Consider the following 18480-nt stretch of genomic DNA (forward strand, 5'->3'; position numbering starts at 1 on the left):
TGTGGTGACTGTTTGCAGCCAGGTAGTCAGATACTGTTACAATACCTGTTGGCACATAGATGAAAGAGGGGAAAATCATCTGAATAAAACATCTTTTGCTGCCTCTCTCTACTCCTGCAGCTACTGACAGGGGCCTTGTGCCTAAGCTACTACCCTGATCCAGCTCAGACCCCCCCTGCTTTGGGACAAAGATACATACCCTGTGAGCAGTGCCGGGAGCCAGGAGCTGTCCACAACTGAGATAACTATTGCTCTGCCTTGTGAAGCACTGACAGTCCTGGATGATGTGCCAGTTACAGACTCATTTTTGCCCCCTCAAACAGGTCTCTGAACAAGGCAATTTCTTCTCTGACCTTTGGATAAAGCCAGTGCCTGTCAACTGAAGAGCGCATGATAACACCATTACCTCACCCCCTGAGCAAGGAGCAGCCTATGTTACTGTAAATCCAGCGAGATCTTCACCTGGCCAAGGCTGGTATATAACACCACATATAACTCAGGTGCAGACACCTGGCGAGCAAATGTGGGCATTTCCCATTGGCCTGTCTGCAGGAAAAGTTTCAAGCAATCTTGAAAAGGAACAAGGCTGGCATATTTAAGTCCTCAAATTGAAGGACATATGACCCAAATGCAAAATGTGGCCTGCGGGGCCCCCTAAAACATTTAGAAAATTAATATGTATCTGCTCCTGGCTGCCTGTCATGCGGCCCTCGATGGCTTGCCAAAACTCAGTAAGCGGCCCTCTGCCTGCAATGGGAGCTAAAATGTTTTCAGGAACCTTAAAAAACACTCATTTGTAATGTCCACTCATTTGCGTCTTCACAGACATCTGCTTACCTTATGTTCCTTTCTACCTTGGAGATCTCAGAAGAGCAACAGAGTCTCCCTATGCCTAGGGAAGGGTGTTTGTGCCCAAAAGCTTGCAAAGAACTTTTTTCTAACTTTAGTTGGTCTAATAAAAGATATCACATCTACCCAAAGACCCTTGCCTTAAAAAACACACATACTTGTGACCAGGAAGAATTATTTTGGCTTAAATATTTTCCCAGAGAGCTGGAAACTACCAAACATTTCAGGTTAATTGTGCCTTAAATAGGAACCTGGCCATACATGCAAGTCAATTTAAACCATGGAAAGACAGAAAATGAGCCACAAAGTTTACACATGGTACATGCAACAACTTTGTGGCTTGCCTGTATCATGCTTAAATTGAACACGTGTCTGTCTAGTTGGAGCTGGATCATGACAAATCCTGACACTCAGCTGAGTGTCAGGATCCAGCATGAGATAACCCCAGGGTCTAGGACACAGTCCCTGGCAGAACCAGAGGACATGTAAAAACCTAACGTGTTGCTCAGCTGGGAATCCTGGGAATCAGACTGCGGGAACCTGATCACAGGGTCCTTCATGCCAGGGACTGTAAAAAGCCTGTGTGCTGCCCAGCTGGGAAGGACACATGGTTTTAGAAGTCCCAGAGCACAGGGACCTTAGGATCAGGCTGTGGTAGCCCAGTCCCCAGGGTTCCCATGTGCAGGGACCTGTAAAACCATATGTGCAGTCCTGCTGGGTCTTGACGATCAGCTAATTGTTGGCTGGTGCCAGGGACTGGACCAGCGCCAGTTCCAGATCCTGGTTCAGTCTCCAGCCAACTGCCAGTCAGTGGATTAGTGGCACCAGGGTTTCAACCTGCTGGTGAAGAGAGAGCCCAGGCTCACAATTCCAGGGTCCCCCTGCATTGGCATATAAAGTGTGGTTGGGATGCAATCCATGATCCCAAAACTGTGCGTCCTGCCATGCACATGGCATGGTAGGAGGCATGATTGTTGAGATTGGTGATTAATTCCCATCACACCCTAAAAAGAAGGTCTGTTAGGGGCCTTAAGCATGTCAGCAATGGGAGCTAAGCGCACATTGCCCCTGGAAATATGAAAATGACTCAGTTCAAAGTGAAACTGGAGGATCACACTAGGTAGCTTGGGCTATAATTCACATCTGTGCCCAGTGGTTCTAGGCTGCTGTTGCTGGTGGGAGGGCGTGGGAAAGCCTGGTTTGGAAGCAGGGTACTTTGCAGAGGTGTAAACCATGTCATTGTACCAGGCAATGGAGAATCAGGACAATTGTTCCAGAAGGAGAAAGAGTTGCAGTGTCTTCTGGCCAGCTATTTGTAACCCGGGGCAGAGGCATTATTTTCAACTCAGCTTGGCCCTTTGAATGGGTGCTCAGCCTCATGTTGAATGAATATGCAGTAGCTGGCTGTTTTGCCTGGGGTGGGTTCAGCATGGCAGTTCCCTGTCACAGCAGCTCAGCTCTGCTTGATGCCTCAAAGGGAAGAAACAGCTCCTGTGACAACAGCCCTACCTTGTGTGATGCAGCTGGCTGGCAGCTTTTTGCTGTCCAGAGGCACTGAGAGACAACTGGTGCTGCCCTTTCCTGCTTATTGTTCCTGTGCATTTCTAACAAGGGCTTTTTGAGGAAAGGCCTAGTTCAAAGACAAAGGGCAGTTTTCAAAGTCTCTGGCATTCTCCCTCTGCAACCCCAAGCACTGCTTGCACTGGTGTTTGATACGGCACCAGAGGAAGGTTGGGAGTCAATCCAAAAGCTCCCAGGGACAAAGGAAAATACTCAGTCATGTTCCAAAGGGAAAAGTCATGCTGTAGCTGCACTCTGCTCAGAACAAGGCTCCCCAGCCTGAAACCTGGGAATAGTAGCCATAATCCCTCCCACTCACTGTCGCATCCCTGTAGCAAGAACAATCAATAAACTGAGTCTCAGCTCTGTCAAAGCCCAAATTCTGACTATGAACAGTTGGGACAGCTGTTCTACTGCTGGGACTCTGAAGATCACACAACCCAGCAGGTGAGAACTGGGGCCAGAACATTTTCTGTCCAGGAGTCGTCTCTGGATGTGGAACAGAACTGCAGGGGAGATCGGGTGAGAGGAAACACTGCAGAGCCCTCCTCTGGGCAGGAGCTATTCAAACACATCACAGCTCACACCGCTTGTTATTCCCAACCCCTCACCCAGCATCACTTTCAAGCAGATTCTGACCCTCACAAAAAATGCCGGAGACCACCCAGAGTCCAGCAGGGACCATGCTGGGGGTACAGTGCCCTGTGGAAGGTGCTCAAATCCAGTGGCATGAGGTATAAACCTAGAATGTAAGTTCATAGCTTGAAATGAGGAGAAACATGTGGCAAATGAGCAGCCACCAAAACAAGGGCTCTTTGACAGAAGGGAGGGCAGGGGTGCTAAGCCGCTTGTGTTCTGGAAAAGCATCAGCTGTGAAGACCAGATTGCAACCACGATTCCAAACCTGCCCTCCAATGCTGGAAACACTCAGCTCCTCGAATATGTCCTGTGGTGTCAGGCCGTGGAGCAAAAGGGAACAACAATGTCATTCCTTCTGTGTTCTGGGATGGGGGAGCCCTGCCCAGAGGGAAGTCTGCAGCACACAGACCAGCAGCTCTGTATTCAGTCCATTCATCCACTCCTCTCCAGTGCCAGTCTAACAGGCTTCGTGGAGCCTTTTTCCAGCATTGCTGTTCTGAACAGGATGCTCAGAAAGGAACAAGGAACACACCTCTGCTACTCCACTGCACTGCGGGAGGCTCAGCCCTCTCTGAGTCACCATCCATGCTTATGAATGGTGTTGGCTCCCCCTCTTTCCAGACTCCAGCCATTAAGGGCTTTGCTCGGAGAGCATTGTCTGTTCCAGGTGATGAAATCCAGCAGGCAGCTCACAGCCCCATGACGTATGCAGGTTTCTGAAGTGCTGCTTTCCCATTCAGCCTTGCTCCAGGCCTTTCTCCCATTGTGCAAAGAACATTGCTGCTCCTCCTGCAGCTCAAACCTCAGGGAGTCAGAGGGCTCAAGGCTACTGAACAAAACCTTATTTTTAAGCACATATAAGCATCATTATGGTAACAGCTGTACAGCCTTTTAGGGGATTTGGATGCCCAAGCCCTAGCCATTTAATGATGATCAGGTGTCCAAATCTCTTAGGCAGCTTTAAAAAATCTCAATCTTAATTCTTTCACAAGCGGTGCATGTACATGGGACCCTACATAATGACAAGCTATGGCAATGTAGCTCATCACCATGGTGACGTAGCATCGGCAGGCGTGAACTGTGATGCTGACGCTACTGTGCAGTAGCAATGAGCTCATTACTATTGTGCAGCAGGGTCAGAAACAACCTGTGTGCCACCAGGACTGCACAGCAATAGCTAAACAAGTACTAAATCAAAGCAAGTCAAGTGAACACGTAGACGCACCCAAGGAGGAACAGAACTCAAGTCTAGCAGACAGTGCAAGGCAGCATGGCACGAATCAAGGACACGGCTAACACCTATTGGGTCCTCTAACACAGCCAAGGGATGAAAGCTTGTGCATGGAAAAAGTGGAGTCTCTATGGCCATTCTGTCCCTCAAATCCTTTGACACAGCCACCCAGGCAGTTGATACGCATTAGGTAGTGTCTACTGGGAGAGCAAGTACGAAGCTGAATGGAACCAGCTCATTTGACATAGGCCACCAAACAGCTGGGAGTTGACATTTGCCAGCCATTGCATATAGGCCTGATGGATAAGGCCAGCTTGGTGGGGAGAGGCTCTTTGCTTCCTCAGTCACATACCTTACCTCATTTTCTTTAGTGCATTAGGCTTAATGGTAAAATTCCCTAATCCAAGCACAGCATCCTAAAGATGCTGTCTGTACAATGCTGGCTTTGCACCTATGAGATTTCATGCCATGCTCTAGTTCCTCATCATCACCCAATTTATCACTTTGGTAACAGATTAATAGATTCATAGATGCTAGGGTCAGAAGAGACCTCAACATATTATCGAGTCCAACCCCCTGCCTAGGCAGGAAAGAGAGCTGGGGTCAGATGACCCCAGCCAGATGCCTATCCAGCTTTCTCTGAAAGATCCCCAAGGTAGGGGACAGCACTACCTCCCTTGGAAGCCCATTCCAAATTTTGGCCATCCATACCACGAAGAAGTTTTTCCTGATATCTAGCCTAAATCTGCTCTCTGTCAGTTTGTGACCATTGGTCCCTTGTTACCCCAAGAGGTGCCCTGGTGACCAGAGCATCTCCGATCCCTTACTGCGTCCCCCTAATGAATTTGTAGGCGGACACAAGATCACCTCTCAGCCTTCTCTTGTTGAGGCTGAAGATGTCCATATCCTTCAGTCTCTCCTCATAGGGCTTGTCCTCTAAGCCCCTAACCATATGAGTGGCTCTCCTCTGGATCCTCTCGAGTTTATCAACATCCTTCTTGAAGTATGGCACCCAAAATTGGATGCAGTACTCCCAACTGTGATCTGACCAATGCCACATAGAGGGAAAGTATCACCTCCTTCATTCTATTTGTCCTGTATCTGCTGATGCATGATAACATGCAGCTAGCTTTGCTGATGATTTTGTCTCACTGACGACTCATGTACATCTTGGAGTCCACTATGACTCCAAGATCCCTTTCTGCTTCTGTGCTGCTGAGAGGTTCACTTCACAGCCAGTAGATGTGCTGGATATTTTTGCACCCTAGGTGCAGCACTCTGTACTTGTCCTTGTTGTACTGCATCCTATTGTGTGCTGCCCACTTTTCTAACCTGTCCAGGTCTGCCTGCAATCATTCCCTACCCTCTGGAGTGTACACTTCACCCCACAATTTAGCATCATCTGCAGACTTGGACAGAGTACACTTCACGCTCACATCCAAGTCACTGATGAAGATATTAGAGAGTACAGGTCCCAGGACTAAACCCTGCGGGACCCCACTACCTACATCCTTCCAGGTTGATACCAACCCATCTACTACCACTCTCTGGGTGTGAATGCTAAGCCAATTTGCCACCCACCGGACTGCGTAAACATCTGTGTCACAGCCTCTTAATTTATGTATGAGAATAGGATGAGATACCATATTGAAGGCCTTGCAAAAGTCCAAGAAAACAACATCCACCTCTACTCCTGCATCTAAGCATTTTGTGACCCTGTCATAAAATGAAACCAGATTAGTCAGGCATGATCTGCCTGCTACAAATCCATGCTGGTTTCCCTGCTGCATTATTTTTCCCACTGGACTCCAAAAATATGATCCTTCATAATCTTTTTAAAGACCTTTCCAAGGATGGAGGTGAGACTGACTGGCCTATAATTACTCGGATCCTCCTTCCTCCCCTGCTTGAAAATAGGGACCACACTGGCCCTTTTCCAGTCTTCTGGGACCTGACCCAAGCGCCACGAGCGCTCAAACAGCCGTGCCAGGGGTTCTGCTATGACACCGGCCAACTCCTTCAGTACTCTCAGATGAAGCTCATCTGGGCCTGCTGACTTAAACACATCCAGTCCATCCGAGTGACTCTGCTCCAAGTCAGCATCAACAGTTGGTGGGCTGGTGTCCCCCTGATGCCCAACTAAGAACCCATTAGGAGACTTATCTTGAGCCCTGTTCAGAAACACTGAGGCAAAAAGCTCATTGAATAGCTCAGCCCTGTTCCCCCTCTGTCACTAATTGCTCCTTCTTGTTCAGTAGGGGTCCTATGCTGCCCTGTGCCTTCCTTTTACTCCCTACATACCTAAAAAAAGACTTTCTGTTGTCTTTAATTTGTGTTGCCAGGTTCATCTCTGTAGTTGCTTTGGCCTTTCTAACTGCCTCCCTGCAAGTGTGGGCCAAGTAGGTATACTCCTCCTTGGTAGCTTCCCCTTGGTTCCACCACCTATATGCCTTCTTTTTCACCCTTGGGCTCCCCTGGATTTCCCTGTTTAGCCAAGGAAGTTTTTTGGCTCCTTTCCCCCTTTTCCCTTGTATTAGGATAGTCTCCCTCTGTGCCCAAAGGATCACTTCCTTTAGGAGCGACCACCCTTCCTGGACTCCCATCTTGCCAATACTCCTATCCTGCAGTGTGTCATTGACTAGACTCCTAAGCACACTGAAGTTAAACTTCCTAAAGTCAAGCACTTCCACCCTACTAGTTAGCTTACCCACCCTATGCCGTACGGTGAATTTGATTGATTGGTGGTCACTGTCCCCAAGGTGACCATGAATCTGCAGCTCCTGTACCAGGTCCTCTGCCGTAGCCAACACCAAGTCCAGTAAGGCATTCCCCCTAGTGGGACCGTATACCTCCTGCGTTAGGTGAAGGTCCTACACGCAGGTTAAGAACCTATGTGAACGGTTGGATTTGGCTGACTGCTTTCCCAGCAGATGTCAGGGTAGTTTAGGACCCCCATGACAACCTCGTCCCTAGACTGTATGGCCTCTGAGAGCTGCCTCAAGAATTCCAAGTCTAGCTTTTCCTCTTGGTGTGGTGGTCTGTAGCAGACCCCCCCCACCAAGTCCCTTTCCCCTCGACCTCCATGTATCCTAGCTCACAGTGCCTCAACTTTATCCTCCTCCAATCCCATTTTGGTTAGGGTAGATGTATAATGCTCCTTTACACAGAAAGCAACCCCACCCCCTTTCTTCCCTACTCTGTCCCTTCTGTACCTGTAGCCCTCAGTGTGTACTGCCCAGTCATGGGTAGGGTCCCACCAGGTTTCTGTTAGCCCCACTAAATCGAAGTTATTATCTGCAAGCAGAAGTGCAAGTTCTTCCTGCTTGTTCCCCATGATCCGAGCATTAGTATAGAAGCACTTGAGCCCTCCGAATGGTGCCTTTGGTGCCCCGCCATTGATGCCCAAAGGGCCCCTTGGTACTTACCTGGAGTGTAATACTTCCCCTGGAAAAGACCAGCATGTACTAGCATCATCCTCCATTGCAGCCCAGGCAAGATCAAAGCTCCATTGCGCTTGGGACTCAATGAACACACAACAAATCCCTATCCCACTAGGCGAAACACACAAAACAAGCACAGAACAGGAAGGGAACCAAAGCAGAAAGCAGGAAAACGACTTGCACTGATTCACTCAGCATTTGAGAGGAAGAGCTGATGAAGGACAAAGGATCCCAGCCCCAGGGCTTGCTCAGAAGGAGAACTTTCAACCACACAAGCACTGACCGTGATCCCGAGCCCCGTCACAGTCTTTGGTTGGCGTGATTGACAGATGATGCACTGAGGCACAGACAGCACATTGGGTGGAACAACCCATGCCAGGCCCGTGCTGAGGTGTATTCTGCCTACCTCATCTTTCAGACAAGCTTCCTACAGCTGTGTTCTGTTCCAAGGGCAGTAATGGGAGTTGAGGGTGTAGATTTAAAGTAATTAAGCCAAGTGTATGAAACATGTCCCCAGTACAGGATGAGAGCTATCCAGATACATAAAGATTTTAGCCATTTTGGCGTGTGGAAAGTGGGTGTTTCTTACTCAGTTTCCAAGATAGATACAAGCTTGCATACCCCCAGCTCATCCCTCACTATCTCAGAAGGGCCTGAGATCATGGAGAGCACATATGCATTTTATGTAACGCAAGGGAAGAGATTAAAGGTGCTGGGTTACCATGGGTGTCTATGTCTGCAAACTTCAAGGATGCCCAACACAAGCAAGAACCCAGGTATGAGAAAGGGGCAGCCAATGCCACAGGCGACATAATCCACCCAAACTTCTGTGCTGGACCGCAGGATTTGGGATGCCACAGTTCATTGCAGGTGGGAAGAATAAAGGTCTCTCGCATACACCTTGTGCCAGGCAATCTGCTGTGGAGCAAACAAACCTCATGGTGCCTCTGCAATGCCCAAGTCAGAGACTTTCATGCTGGCAGGCAATGAATACTGTAGTGCCCAGGAAGCAGGCAAAGATCAAGGGCACGTGACCTAGGTGGATTTATTCTTACTCTCTATCATGGGTAGATGCCACCAGTGGTACTTTGTTCCGGTGTGGGAAGGACTCACCACACATCCAATAAACTTGAGCCATGTAATAAAGTCCAAGAAACAGCTCTGCAAGCCCCTGACTGCATAAAGGGAGAACTCCAGTGGACCTTGTCAAATTAGACGCACAACACTGGAAAGCAATGAAGCCATCTGCCCACAGAGTGCCCTCTAGGACAGAGCTCTCCTCAGGTCAATAGCTCCAGCACAGCCAATAGCTCTGCTGGGCCTTTGGAGGCTGCCATTTTTGCAGAGCTAAAGAACATGCCCTTGCAGGGAAGGGCAGCAGCGAGGAACGCCAAGATTCACAGTTCTAGGGGGCAGCTGGTCTCAGCTTGCACGATGATGCTGCTGCCTGGCAAGTGATTGTGTCACCAGTGAACCCAACCTAAAGTCACCCACTTGTCCTGCTCCTGGCAAGGCAGGGTACAAGTGCATTAGTCCTGCCCTGCCTCTCCCCCAGCCCAAAACAGCAGGTACTGGGCTCCCCAGCCTGATTTCCACTCACTAGATTTTAAATGCTCTTCAAATCTTGGAACAAGAACTAGAACCAGGGAATAAGCCCAATTCTGGGAGTTTTCCTCCAGAAGAAGGCAGGGCAGATTTGCACCTTGTAGACTAACCAAAGTAAATATACAGACAAACATGCGTACACATACACCTACACTCAGATCTAGGATTTTGGAAAGCGGGGTGCAGATGGTGCAGCGAAACACCACATATACCACAATGCATACTCTCATCAAGTTAAAAATAAACAAGAAGGCTTACTAATAAACAGGGATCCTGGTTTTCTGTGTTTAAAAATCCCAAATTCTCTGATTAAAACCCCCAAAATATGCATTTGTCGCACTTAATGTGAAATGCGACTATATATAATTCAGGTATTAGTTGAAGACAATATTTTATTGATATACTTGCAATTTTAAAGCAATTTGGAAGTCTACCAGTGCCTCAATCCTTATAATAAAATAAATTGTAAATACCTAGATATTTTGGCTTATCACAGAAAATTAGAGCTCTTGCTGCCCCTTTCACTCACCAGGATGCAGGTGCAGCTGTGGCTATCTCCCCTGCTGCTTTGTGGCATTGAGCAACCCTGATATACCAGCACCCCTCACTCCCAAGCCACAGCCCCCAGCCCTGTCAGTGCCCCTCACTCCCAAACTGCAGCCCCCCATTCTTGTAGGTGCCCCTTAGTCCCAACCCATAGACCTCCACCACCCCAGGTGTCCCTCACTCCTGACCTACTGCCCCCCACCCCCAGGCCACAGCCTGCGGTGTGTGGAGCAAGCGGGGTGCTTGATCATAGACAATATGTCAGAGGGGCATGGGGGGACACATGCCCCCCAGATTTGCATACCCACAGTGGGGCATTTGGCTGCAGCCTGTCTGGACTAGCATGGGCAGAAGCCACCTCCATGGCCCAGCAGGCGGACCCAGTGTGGGAGGGCCGAGCAAGGCAGTGAGACTCTCTGCTACCACCGTCGCCAGGCCCCCCACACTGGCTGTGCAATGAATTTCATCACCCTGCTCTGTCCTCTCATACCAGGCCCTACCTGCTGCGCCATGAAGGTGGCTTCTGCCCATGCCCTCTATGGGCACAGAAATCTCAGGGGAGCACGTGCCCCCCACCCCCCATCCCTCTGAAACATCGTCTATGCTCCCCTACCTCTCCAATGCATTGCTTATGCTTCCCCCCTGCCCCACTTTTCTGCAGGGATTTACGGGAGCTGTTCTCCACCACATACTGGCTGCATTGCTGCCTATGTGCATGTGTGAGTGTACGTAGCGTCCCCTGCCTGCAGCTGCCCCCCTCCCATTCCCCCCCAGCCCCAAGCAGCTCCTTGCAGGCTGGAACTCTGAACCTTTAAAGGAGAAAAAGCCACATTTTTCTGTGGCAAACAGAAAACCCAGATCCCTGCTAATAAGTTAGTGACCTAGGGCTTTATGAGTTTAAGATTGGAGCAAAAGCAAATATAAATTTGCTGTATCATATATTATGTTTAGAAAAACACAACACCCAAGCAAAAGAAAAAAAAAATCAATGTGTGTGGTTTCATTAGTCCTGTAGTCATTAAAATTAAATGGACATCTCTTTTTCAGGTTCATAAAAAAAAAAATCAAGCCTTCTTCTTGAGTATCTTGACAGTGCATAATCCAATGCTTCACTGAAAGTTATTTCCACGCAAAGATTAATGTTTTTAGCTAGAGTTACAGTCTGCAAGGGTGTGAAATAGGAGCTACATTTCCAAGAGCAGCTAAGAGATAACAGAATTGCAGAAGAAAGGATAGCTTAATAAGGGGAACAGCAAAAACATGAAAAACAGAGAATGTCTCAACACCTGTGGGCTGAAGAATGCAAAAGGAATAGAGTATAATGAGCCATGAAGTCAATGGACTGCCTCGCTGCTGCCTGAATAGAAATGTTGCTGCCACTGCCAGGTAGTTAGTTTTAAACTTTGGGTGAAGCAGGATTCAAAGCAGGGTGCCACTGCACCCTACCTGGACTCATCCCAGTGCACAAGATTTCATGAGCTGAAGCTCACTTTGTCAGATGCTGTGAAAGGGCAGATAGAAAGCAGAGTATAAGGAGGAAAGAGAAATCAAAATACAAAAGGCAAAGGAGGGTTTTCCTTTAACCAACACTAGCCCAAAGTCATATCCTGGGACAGAGGGCAACAAACACCCTCACTGTGCTCCAACATGGCTGCCAAACAGAATACACAAAAGACATTTAAAACTCGCAAAGTTTATTATTAATTTGGACGTGCCATACACACATGGCAGCTGAGGGGAGACAAGGCTCCAAGTGCCCTTCACATTCCCAGCTTGGGATGCAGGTCTGATCACGAGGACCCCAGGCAGGAGTGTTGTGCCAAACCCGCCCCCCAGTGCAGTAAGGCAAGTGTTTGAAACTTTTGTTTAAAAAATAAAAAAAAATAAAAGGAAAGCAAAGCCATTTGAACAGCTGCTCAATGGTACATACAGTAGAAGAGAGAAGACACCGTGTCCTGCACTGACTCTGGAAAAATGGCCTGGGGTGGGGAGAGGAATGCTATGGACTTAGGCACTGGGCACTAAATGTGCTCAGTTGAAGTTTATAAAAAGGTTTCTTCTAATTACCAACCTTCCAGATTCCCCCTGGGAAGCAGGGTTCTCACCCTGGGAGTCAGCTAACCATTCTTATTGCCAATGTGCCAGCCCCAGGAAAAAACCTGCCTCAGCTGCTCACAGTGGCATCAGGTTTGCCATGCAAGTAGCAGCAGCGAAATCTTATCTTGGTCCTTACAGCGAGCAGATCTGACTGAAGGGAGCAGGGCTGGGGAGCAAAGAGATGCCATTTTTGCATAGTCACTTGTGAGCACAGCCACATTGTAATGCTGCTCTAGCAGAGGGGATAACACTTGGTGTAAATGTCTCTCATTGCTTAACTGCTGTGGACCATTTGGAGCCTGAGCTCTCCAGAAAAAGCCAGAGGCTCCTTCCAGCTTCAGTTTGTATTTTTCAAGGGGAAAACTCTCCTGCTTTCTGGCCCTTCTACCAAAAGCCCTGGGGTTGAGCACAAATGCAACCTTGAAACACCAAACACATGGAGAGGATGAGAGGAGAGTGGGAAAGAGCTTCTCAGAAGACTCAGATGCTGAGTTCATGGTCTGCACTCCATATGCAGCCACACTCTGCACCTCCTAGTGGATGGTATTTCCACCGTGTCCCTTCTTCTGATGCACCCCACAATGCTGCTGTCCAGCTTCCCAAAGAAAAGTCTCCAATTTTCCTTTAGAGTAAATGGAAACTACAACTCCCCCTGCCCTCCCTCCTGCTGCTAGGTGTGGTTTCAATTCACTGCCAGCCAGGGCCAGCCCACAATTTTATGGGCCCCCTGCAAGAAATAGTTTTGGGGCCCCCTGACATGGGGTGTGTGTGTGTGTGTGGGGGGGGAGGAAGCGAGAGAAGAAGCTGGCAGCAGTGGCATGGGCAGCTAGGGGGTGGGGTAGTGAGTGGCCAGATGTGAATCTGCCAGCAGTGGCAGCGTGGGGGGCATGGCGAGCAGGCAGATGTGAAGCAGGGGCTGGCAGCAGCGAGGGGAAAACAACATGGAGGGTGGGTGGCGAATGGCTGGACTCGGGGGACCTCTTGGCTGCAGGGCCCCCTGCAGCCGTAGGTTTCACAAGATAGGATGGGCCGGCCCTGCTGCCAGCTCTTGCTGGTGGACTGTGTTCTGACGTAGTGACTTTGTGTACATGACCCCCATTGGCTTGAGCTGTCACTCTCCCTCTGCCACTGGGAAGCTGCTGGGTTTTTACCCAGGATCACTTATACACTTCCTGTGTGCTCTCCACTCTGCAAGAGCCCCTGCATTATCCAGATCCAGAAATGGTGCATAGAGTAGGAAAATGAATGTCCATATCAACCACAGTGGTGGCTTGATCATTACATCCCCAGAGCATGCTGTGTGCCAAGCAGGAGTGGGTGTGTAGCACAGCCATGGAGGAGCAGAAGAGTAGCCTAAGAGTTTTCCAGTGTTGTTTGTTTCTAGAAAGAAGTAAACATCTCCAATGGTTTTCCTCCAACACGATGAAGATAAATCAAATAGATTATGGCCTCAGGTCTCTCTGGGCCCAAGACGCAGCCCTGATTTCAGCCCAAGCACTTTCTCCAGTTCCTGCTAGCTTGTCCAGACATGATGGCTGGTGCAGTAGTAGAAATCACAGCTGAAGGAAGAAGGGAGATGCTTCAGTAGAGGCCTTATGGCCCTAGCAGCAGGTTTTCAGCCAGCTCTTACAGTCTTTGCACAGAAGTCACTGTCACAATGAATGAGCTGTGAGTTTCAGCCCTTTCTTTCAACAGGTAACATCCTGACAATCAGACCTCTTTGAAGGAACCCTCCCCACCCCACCCCAGTCACCCCAAGCTTTGCGTGCTTCTTAATGGAGTCCATTTTCCAAGGAGTGCCAAACACAGTGATTATTTCAGAACCAGCATGGCCTCTGTCCCGTCTTTCCTTGTCAGGTAGAGTCCATGAGTGAGGTAGTATTCTCGCCGGAGGAAAGCGTAGAAATAATCCGAGATGAGCAGGATCTGCAGAAGTGACATGCAGTACAAACAATCCATTAGCTGTACAGCCTGCCAGCCCAAGATGTCTTTCCCAGATCTCCCCCCTGCTGTAGGGCAGTACTCCAACCTAACCTTTTATAATGCAAAAGCTGATAATCCCAATGAAATTCCTTCTTTAAATTCCTATTTTAAATTTGGACAAACTGTTTCAGAATGACTGTTTCTGTTTAGAGAGGGCAAGAGACGCAAGCACTGGAACAAGACAAAGACTGCAAGACTTGTTGTTTAACAAAAGGGGAAAAGGGTAGAGGACTGTGGAACTCTCACAACTACCAGGCAATGCACTGACAGGCAAGGGGAAGTGAAGAAAGCCTATGGGACACTGCCATAAGGCCAGTGGCTGAGCAGGAGATGGAACACAGGAGTCTCTGCATTAACTAAGAGATCATGCTCCTCCTGCAAATAAATACGATTCATATTGCGGCAAGCCCCCCCTCCCATCTGTACACACATCCAGGAAAGGCACCACTGTGTGTAAGAGCACAAAAGCCACATCAAGCAGCACTCTGGTGGATAGGGCTGAAGCCCAGTAGTTCTGAAGGACTAGATTTTTATAGCTATCAACATGTGAAGCTGCTTTTGCGGGACCCACATTTTGTAAGTGCCAACAAAGCCCACCCATCCTTGGTAACATTGCTTGTTATGACCCACTTTCCATTTGAGCCCTTCAGATGAGCATGTCTCAGGACAGCTATCTTCTCCACATGGTAACAAGGGTCATATCTACCCACTGACTAGAGCTGGGGACCTTTCAGTCCCATACACGGGTTGCACTAATGTCCTAATAACAAACCTTAGTGAGTGACAACTGCAGAGCACTTGATAACCATTAATCACCTTATTCAGGGAATTCACTCTTATTCAGGGAATTGACACCTCACCAGCCATACCATGTTGTTGCTGAATAGAGTGAGGGAATGCAGTCATGGGTGGGGACTGCGAGTCCAGAAGGGAGTGGACTGTGAGCTAGACAGCCTGCAGATTACCTCAAGAGACTGTTGAATCTCTGTCACTGGAAGTTTTTATGTGCAGGGTAGACACACACACCTGGAATGGTTTCAATTTAGATGATCCTGCCTTAAGCAGTGGGTTGGAGTAGGCAGCCTCTTCAGGCCCATTTTTCTATGATTCTAGGATGAATGGGTGGAATGCGAGGGGCTGGTGGAGTGGGAAGGAGGCTGCAGAGGGCTGAGACAAGACTGGAAGAGAAGGAAGAAGAGAAAGGACAAAGAAGGCTGGATGCACCCAGGAAACAGAGAAAGTAGCAACCATAACCAGTGTGGGCATAGTGCTGATAAGCAGGCAACCCCTTTGATCTGAGACGCTTACTAGCACCTCACTAGAATGGAAGGAAGTGGCAAGGGACTTAAAGCTCCCCCCATGCCTCAAAGGAAGGATTTTATAAAAGGGAAAACTAGGGCATAGCTGGCTAACATACCCTGCTTGAGACCACAGTGAAAAGCTGTGTCAGAGGGGTGCTTCACAGACAGGATTCTGTCTCCATAACACAGCCTTCATTGTACAGACAAGTTCCTGGCTCCCGAGCCTATGCTCAACTCTAGCAGTGGTCAAGATCTCCATGGCTGGCTCCAATCACTTTCCATCTGGAGAATAATTCAGTTTCTCACTCCTATCATTTCTGTGTCCTTTCCCCAACTTAGCTCATCGCCACCATGTTCTTTATTACTAACGAAACCTGCCACTTTGGAGCTCATCTCTGCCTAGAACAATGGAGAGCAGTGCAGATGATTGTCATTCCCGGTCAAGACTGGTTCCTTCAGGTGGAAGCTTCTGCACACCTTGCCTGGACATGCCTCTCTCCACTGTGGCAGAGAAACAGAGCAGGAGCTAAGTCTCAAGTGAAAGAGACTAGGAGAGCCCTGCAAGATGGCAACAGCAGTTCTACAAGACATCTGTTGTTACAACAGGCTCAAGTTGCATTAGAAAATGGTATCACCTTGCACAAAGGCTGACAACAGGCAATCCCCCTGTTTCTGCACTGCATTACAGGAAGGCAATCTGGTAGCTGGTTGCAGCAATGTGAACCTTCTGCTAAACTTCACTTTAGATTGATAGCCATGGATGTACTGAGATACAAGTCTCCACCTTACATACAGTGCATACACATCCTCCATTCAGGAGGCTTTCTAGAATGTTATTTTTTTCAGCATGAACGTGTACATAATTCACACTCATTGCCACTGCAAACACTGCACCGAAACCTGCTGCATCAGAGCAATTTACACTTCATCTGATCTGGTATCCCATCTCTAATATATCAGCCAAAGCAGGATGCTACAGCATTGTAACAGCTTAAGTAATGCTCAGCCCTGAAAATGGCCTCAGAGGAAAAAGGTTCTTCCCCACCTGCATTTGATTATGCTCTGAGAAATGGTCATTTGCAACTGGGTAAAGTCCAAATGGGGCAGCTGCAAGGGTTTACGTTTAGATGATTTCCCTATCCTGTCACCTTGCTAATACCTGCAGGAAGGGAAAAGAAAGAACAGTCATTCACAAGGTGTTTCTAGTCTCATTACCCCTCTAGTGACTTGGCAGACAAGGCAGCACACTTGTCCAAGGGAGAGAGACATGACAATTAGTTAACACACCCTGGCGTCGCTAGGAATGACTCTCAGTTTTCCTCACATGCTAACCTGGTTATTTTGATGCTCAACATTTCTGTACTCATAAGCCTGATCTTCTTCTGGGCATTGTGCAAACTAATAAAGCTGACAACGGTGCCAGGAGGGAGTTAAGTCTTCCTCCCCTTTTAGAAATAGAGAAGAGAAGCAAAGTGAAGGCCATACAACCAGTTAGTGGCAATTGCAGGACAAGTCACTTCAGCTCAATGTGCTTCAGTTCCTCCACATCAGATTAGTTACTGTAGTGATGAGACTGCAAGGTGACTCCGCATCTGAAGTGCTTCAAAATTCTCATATGGAAGCCATGCAGCGTCATTCCCCAAAGTTGCACGGTGTACGCAGCCATGCAGGTGTGCTCATGCCATGCAGCTAGGCGTGCCTGCATGGCCGCACAGCTTAGAGGGAATGCTGAAGGCATGAGAGAAATGGAAAGCATTGTATTGAAACCTACACTGCCCTAAACCAACAGGGACGTCTGTAAATCACTCCCAAATCCATCCACTGGTGGCAAGGAATGTTTTGGCACCAAGAGGAAATATTTAAATCTTCTTTTTGTAAGAACCCAAACACTCCAGTAAATATAAAGCTCTGCTGTGTTCAAAAGAGTGAGACGGTGATATCATAAATGCAAAGAGACAGCATCTCAGTGCAATGTAGCGGAGAGTCCCTTGATATCATGTACACCTCTCAGCTTTCTAGCAAGTGTAACATGATGCACAATGCTGAAGTTCACCTCCCCACCTGCTGCTTTTGGTTGATATTAAATGACAGGGCAGAGTGACTAAGTGATTACATGACCACACCAGTCCATTAACCAAAGCCATTAGGTGAAAAGCACCCCCTTTCCATACTTGCAGACTGATCAGTCCCAGTGAATCTCAACCCCCCAGTAGCAAATCAAGGCCCTTTCAATGGTGCTCATTTTTCAAAGCCTGAATTACTTGATTTCCATGCCTTGAAAATCCAAACCTGGGCACAGTAAGAAGTCATATTAATATATGGAACTGTTGTTGCAACTGGGTACTGTTTCAGTGTGTTGGTAGTGCTCACACCACTGCCTTGGCTGCTAGATCAGGAAAAGCCCTAGGCCTCTGGCAATTCAAACAAAACACAGTCACCCAAAAATCCACTGCCACTTTCCCTGCCTTCTTAATGGAGATGCTCCCCACAACTGCTTTAGGGCAGGAGGAGTAGGCAGTGATGCCCCAGCTGCAGCTGACCCGCTCTTGTTCTGAGGAGGGACTGAACCAAAGAGAGACTGAGCTATGCCAATAGTACCATTAAAAGTAAGCCAAGATTGGTCTCTGATAACAGACCTTTGGCTTTGTCTGTAACCAAGGCACTCTGAAAGCTACTAAACCTCACAACCCCCAGTGGAATGGGTGAGTGCCTTCCAACAAAGCATCTAAAGGCATGGGCACATGAGGTAAAGGAAGATATGAGCTTACAGCTCAGACTAGGGATTGTAGAAAGGCAGCAGCAGGGCACCAGACTACCAAGCGTAGACCCTGAGATGGTGCAGAGGCACTTGGAGGAACTGGATGCGTTTAAGTCAGCAGGCCCGGATGAGCTCCATCCGAGGGTACTGAAGGCACTGGCTGACGTCATTGCACAGCCACTGGCGGGAATATTTGAACACTCATGGCGCATGGGCTGGATCCCGGAGGACTGGAAAAGGGCCAATGTGGTCCCCATTTTCAAGAAGGGGAGGAAGGAGGACCCAGGCAGCTATAGGCCAGTCAGTCTCACCTCCATCCTTGGCAAAGTCTTTGAAAAAATTATCAAGGCTCACATTTGCGAGAGCCCGGCAGGAAAAATTATGCTGAGGGGAAACCAGCATGGGTTTGTAGCACGTAGATCATGCCTGACTAATCTAGTCTCTTTTTATGACCAGGTTACAAAACACCTG

The 18480-nt window shown here is 48.4% G+C and overlaps 1 protein-coding gene across 3 annotated transcripts in view; it reads right to left on the minus strand.

Annotated features, from left to right (window-relative positions):
* Nucleotides 1-11543: 11543 nt before the first annotated feature.
* The window catches only part of PIGU (phosphatidylinositol glycan anchor biosynthesis class U), a 48080-nt gene continuing 41143 nt past the window's right edge, over nt 11544-18480 (minus strand). For 2 of the 3 annotated variants that reach the window (XM_025194623.1, XM_025194624.1), the window contains one exon: nt 11544-13893. In XM_025194623.1, coding sequence (XP_025050408.1) covers nt 13643-13893 — 251 coding nt within the window. In that variant the 3' untranslated portion in view covers nt 11544-13642. The remainder of the gene's footprint in view (nt 13894-18480) is intronic. The other variant, XM_006038149.3, reaches the window with a different exon arrangement.

Source organism: Alligator sinensis, unplaced genomic scaffold (genome assembly GCF_000455745.1).
Source record: "Alligator sinensis unplaced genomic scaffold, ASM45574v1 scaffold690_2, whole genome shotgun sequence".
In the NCBI taxonomy this organism is placed as follows: Eukaryota; Metazoa; Chordata; order Crocodylia; family Alligatoridae; genus Alligator; species Alligator sinensis.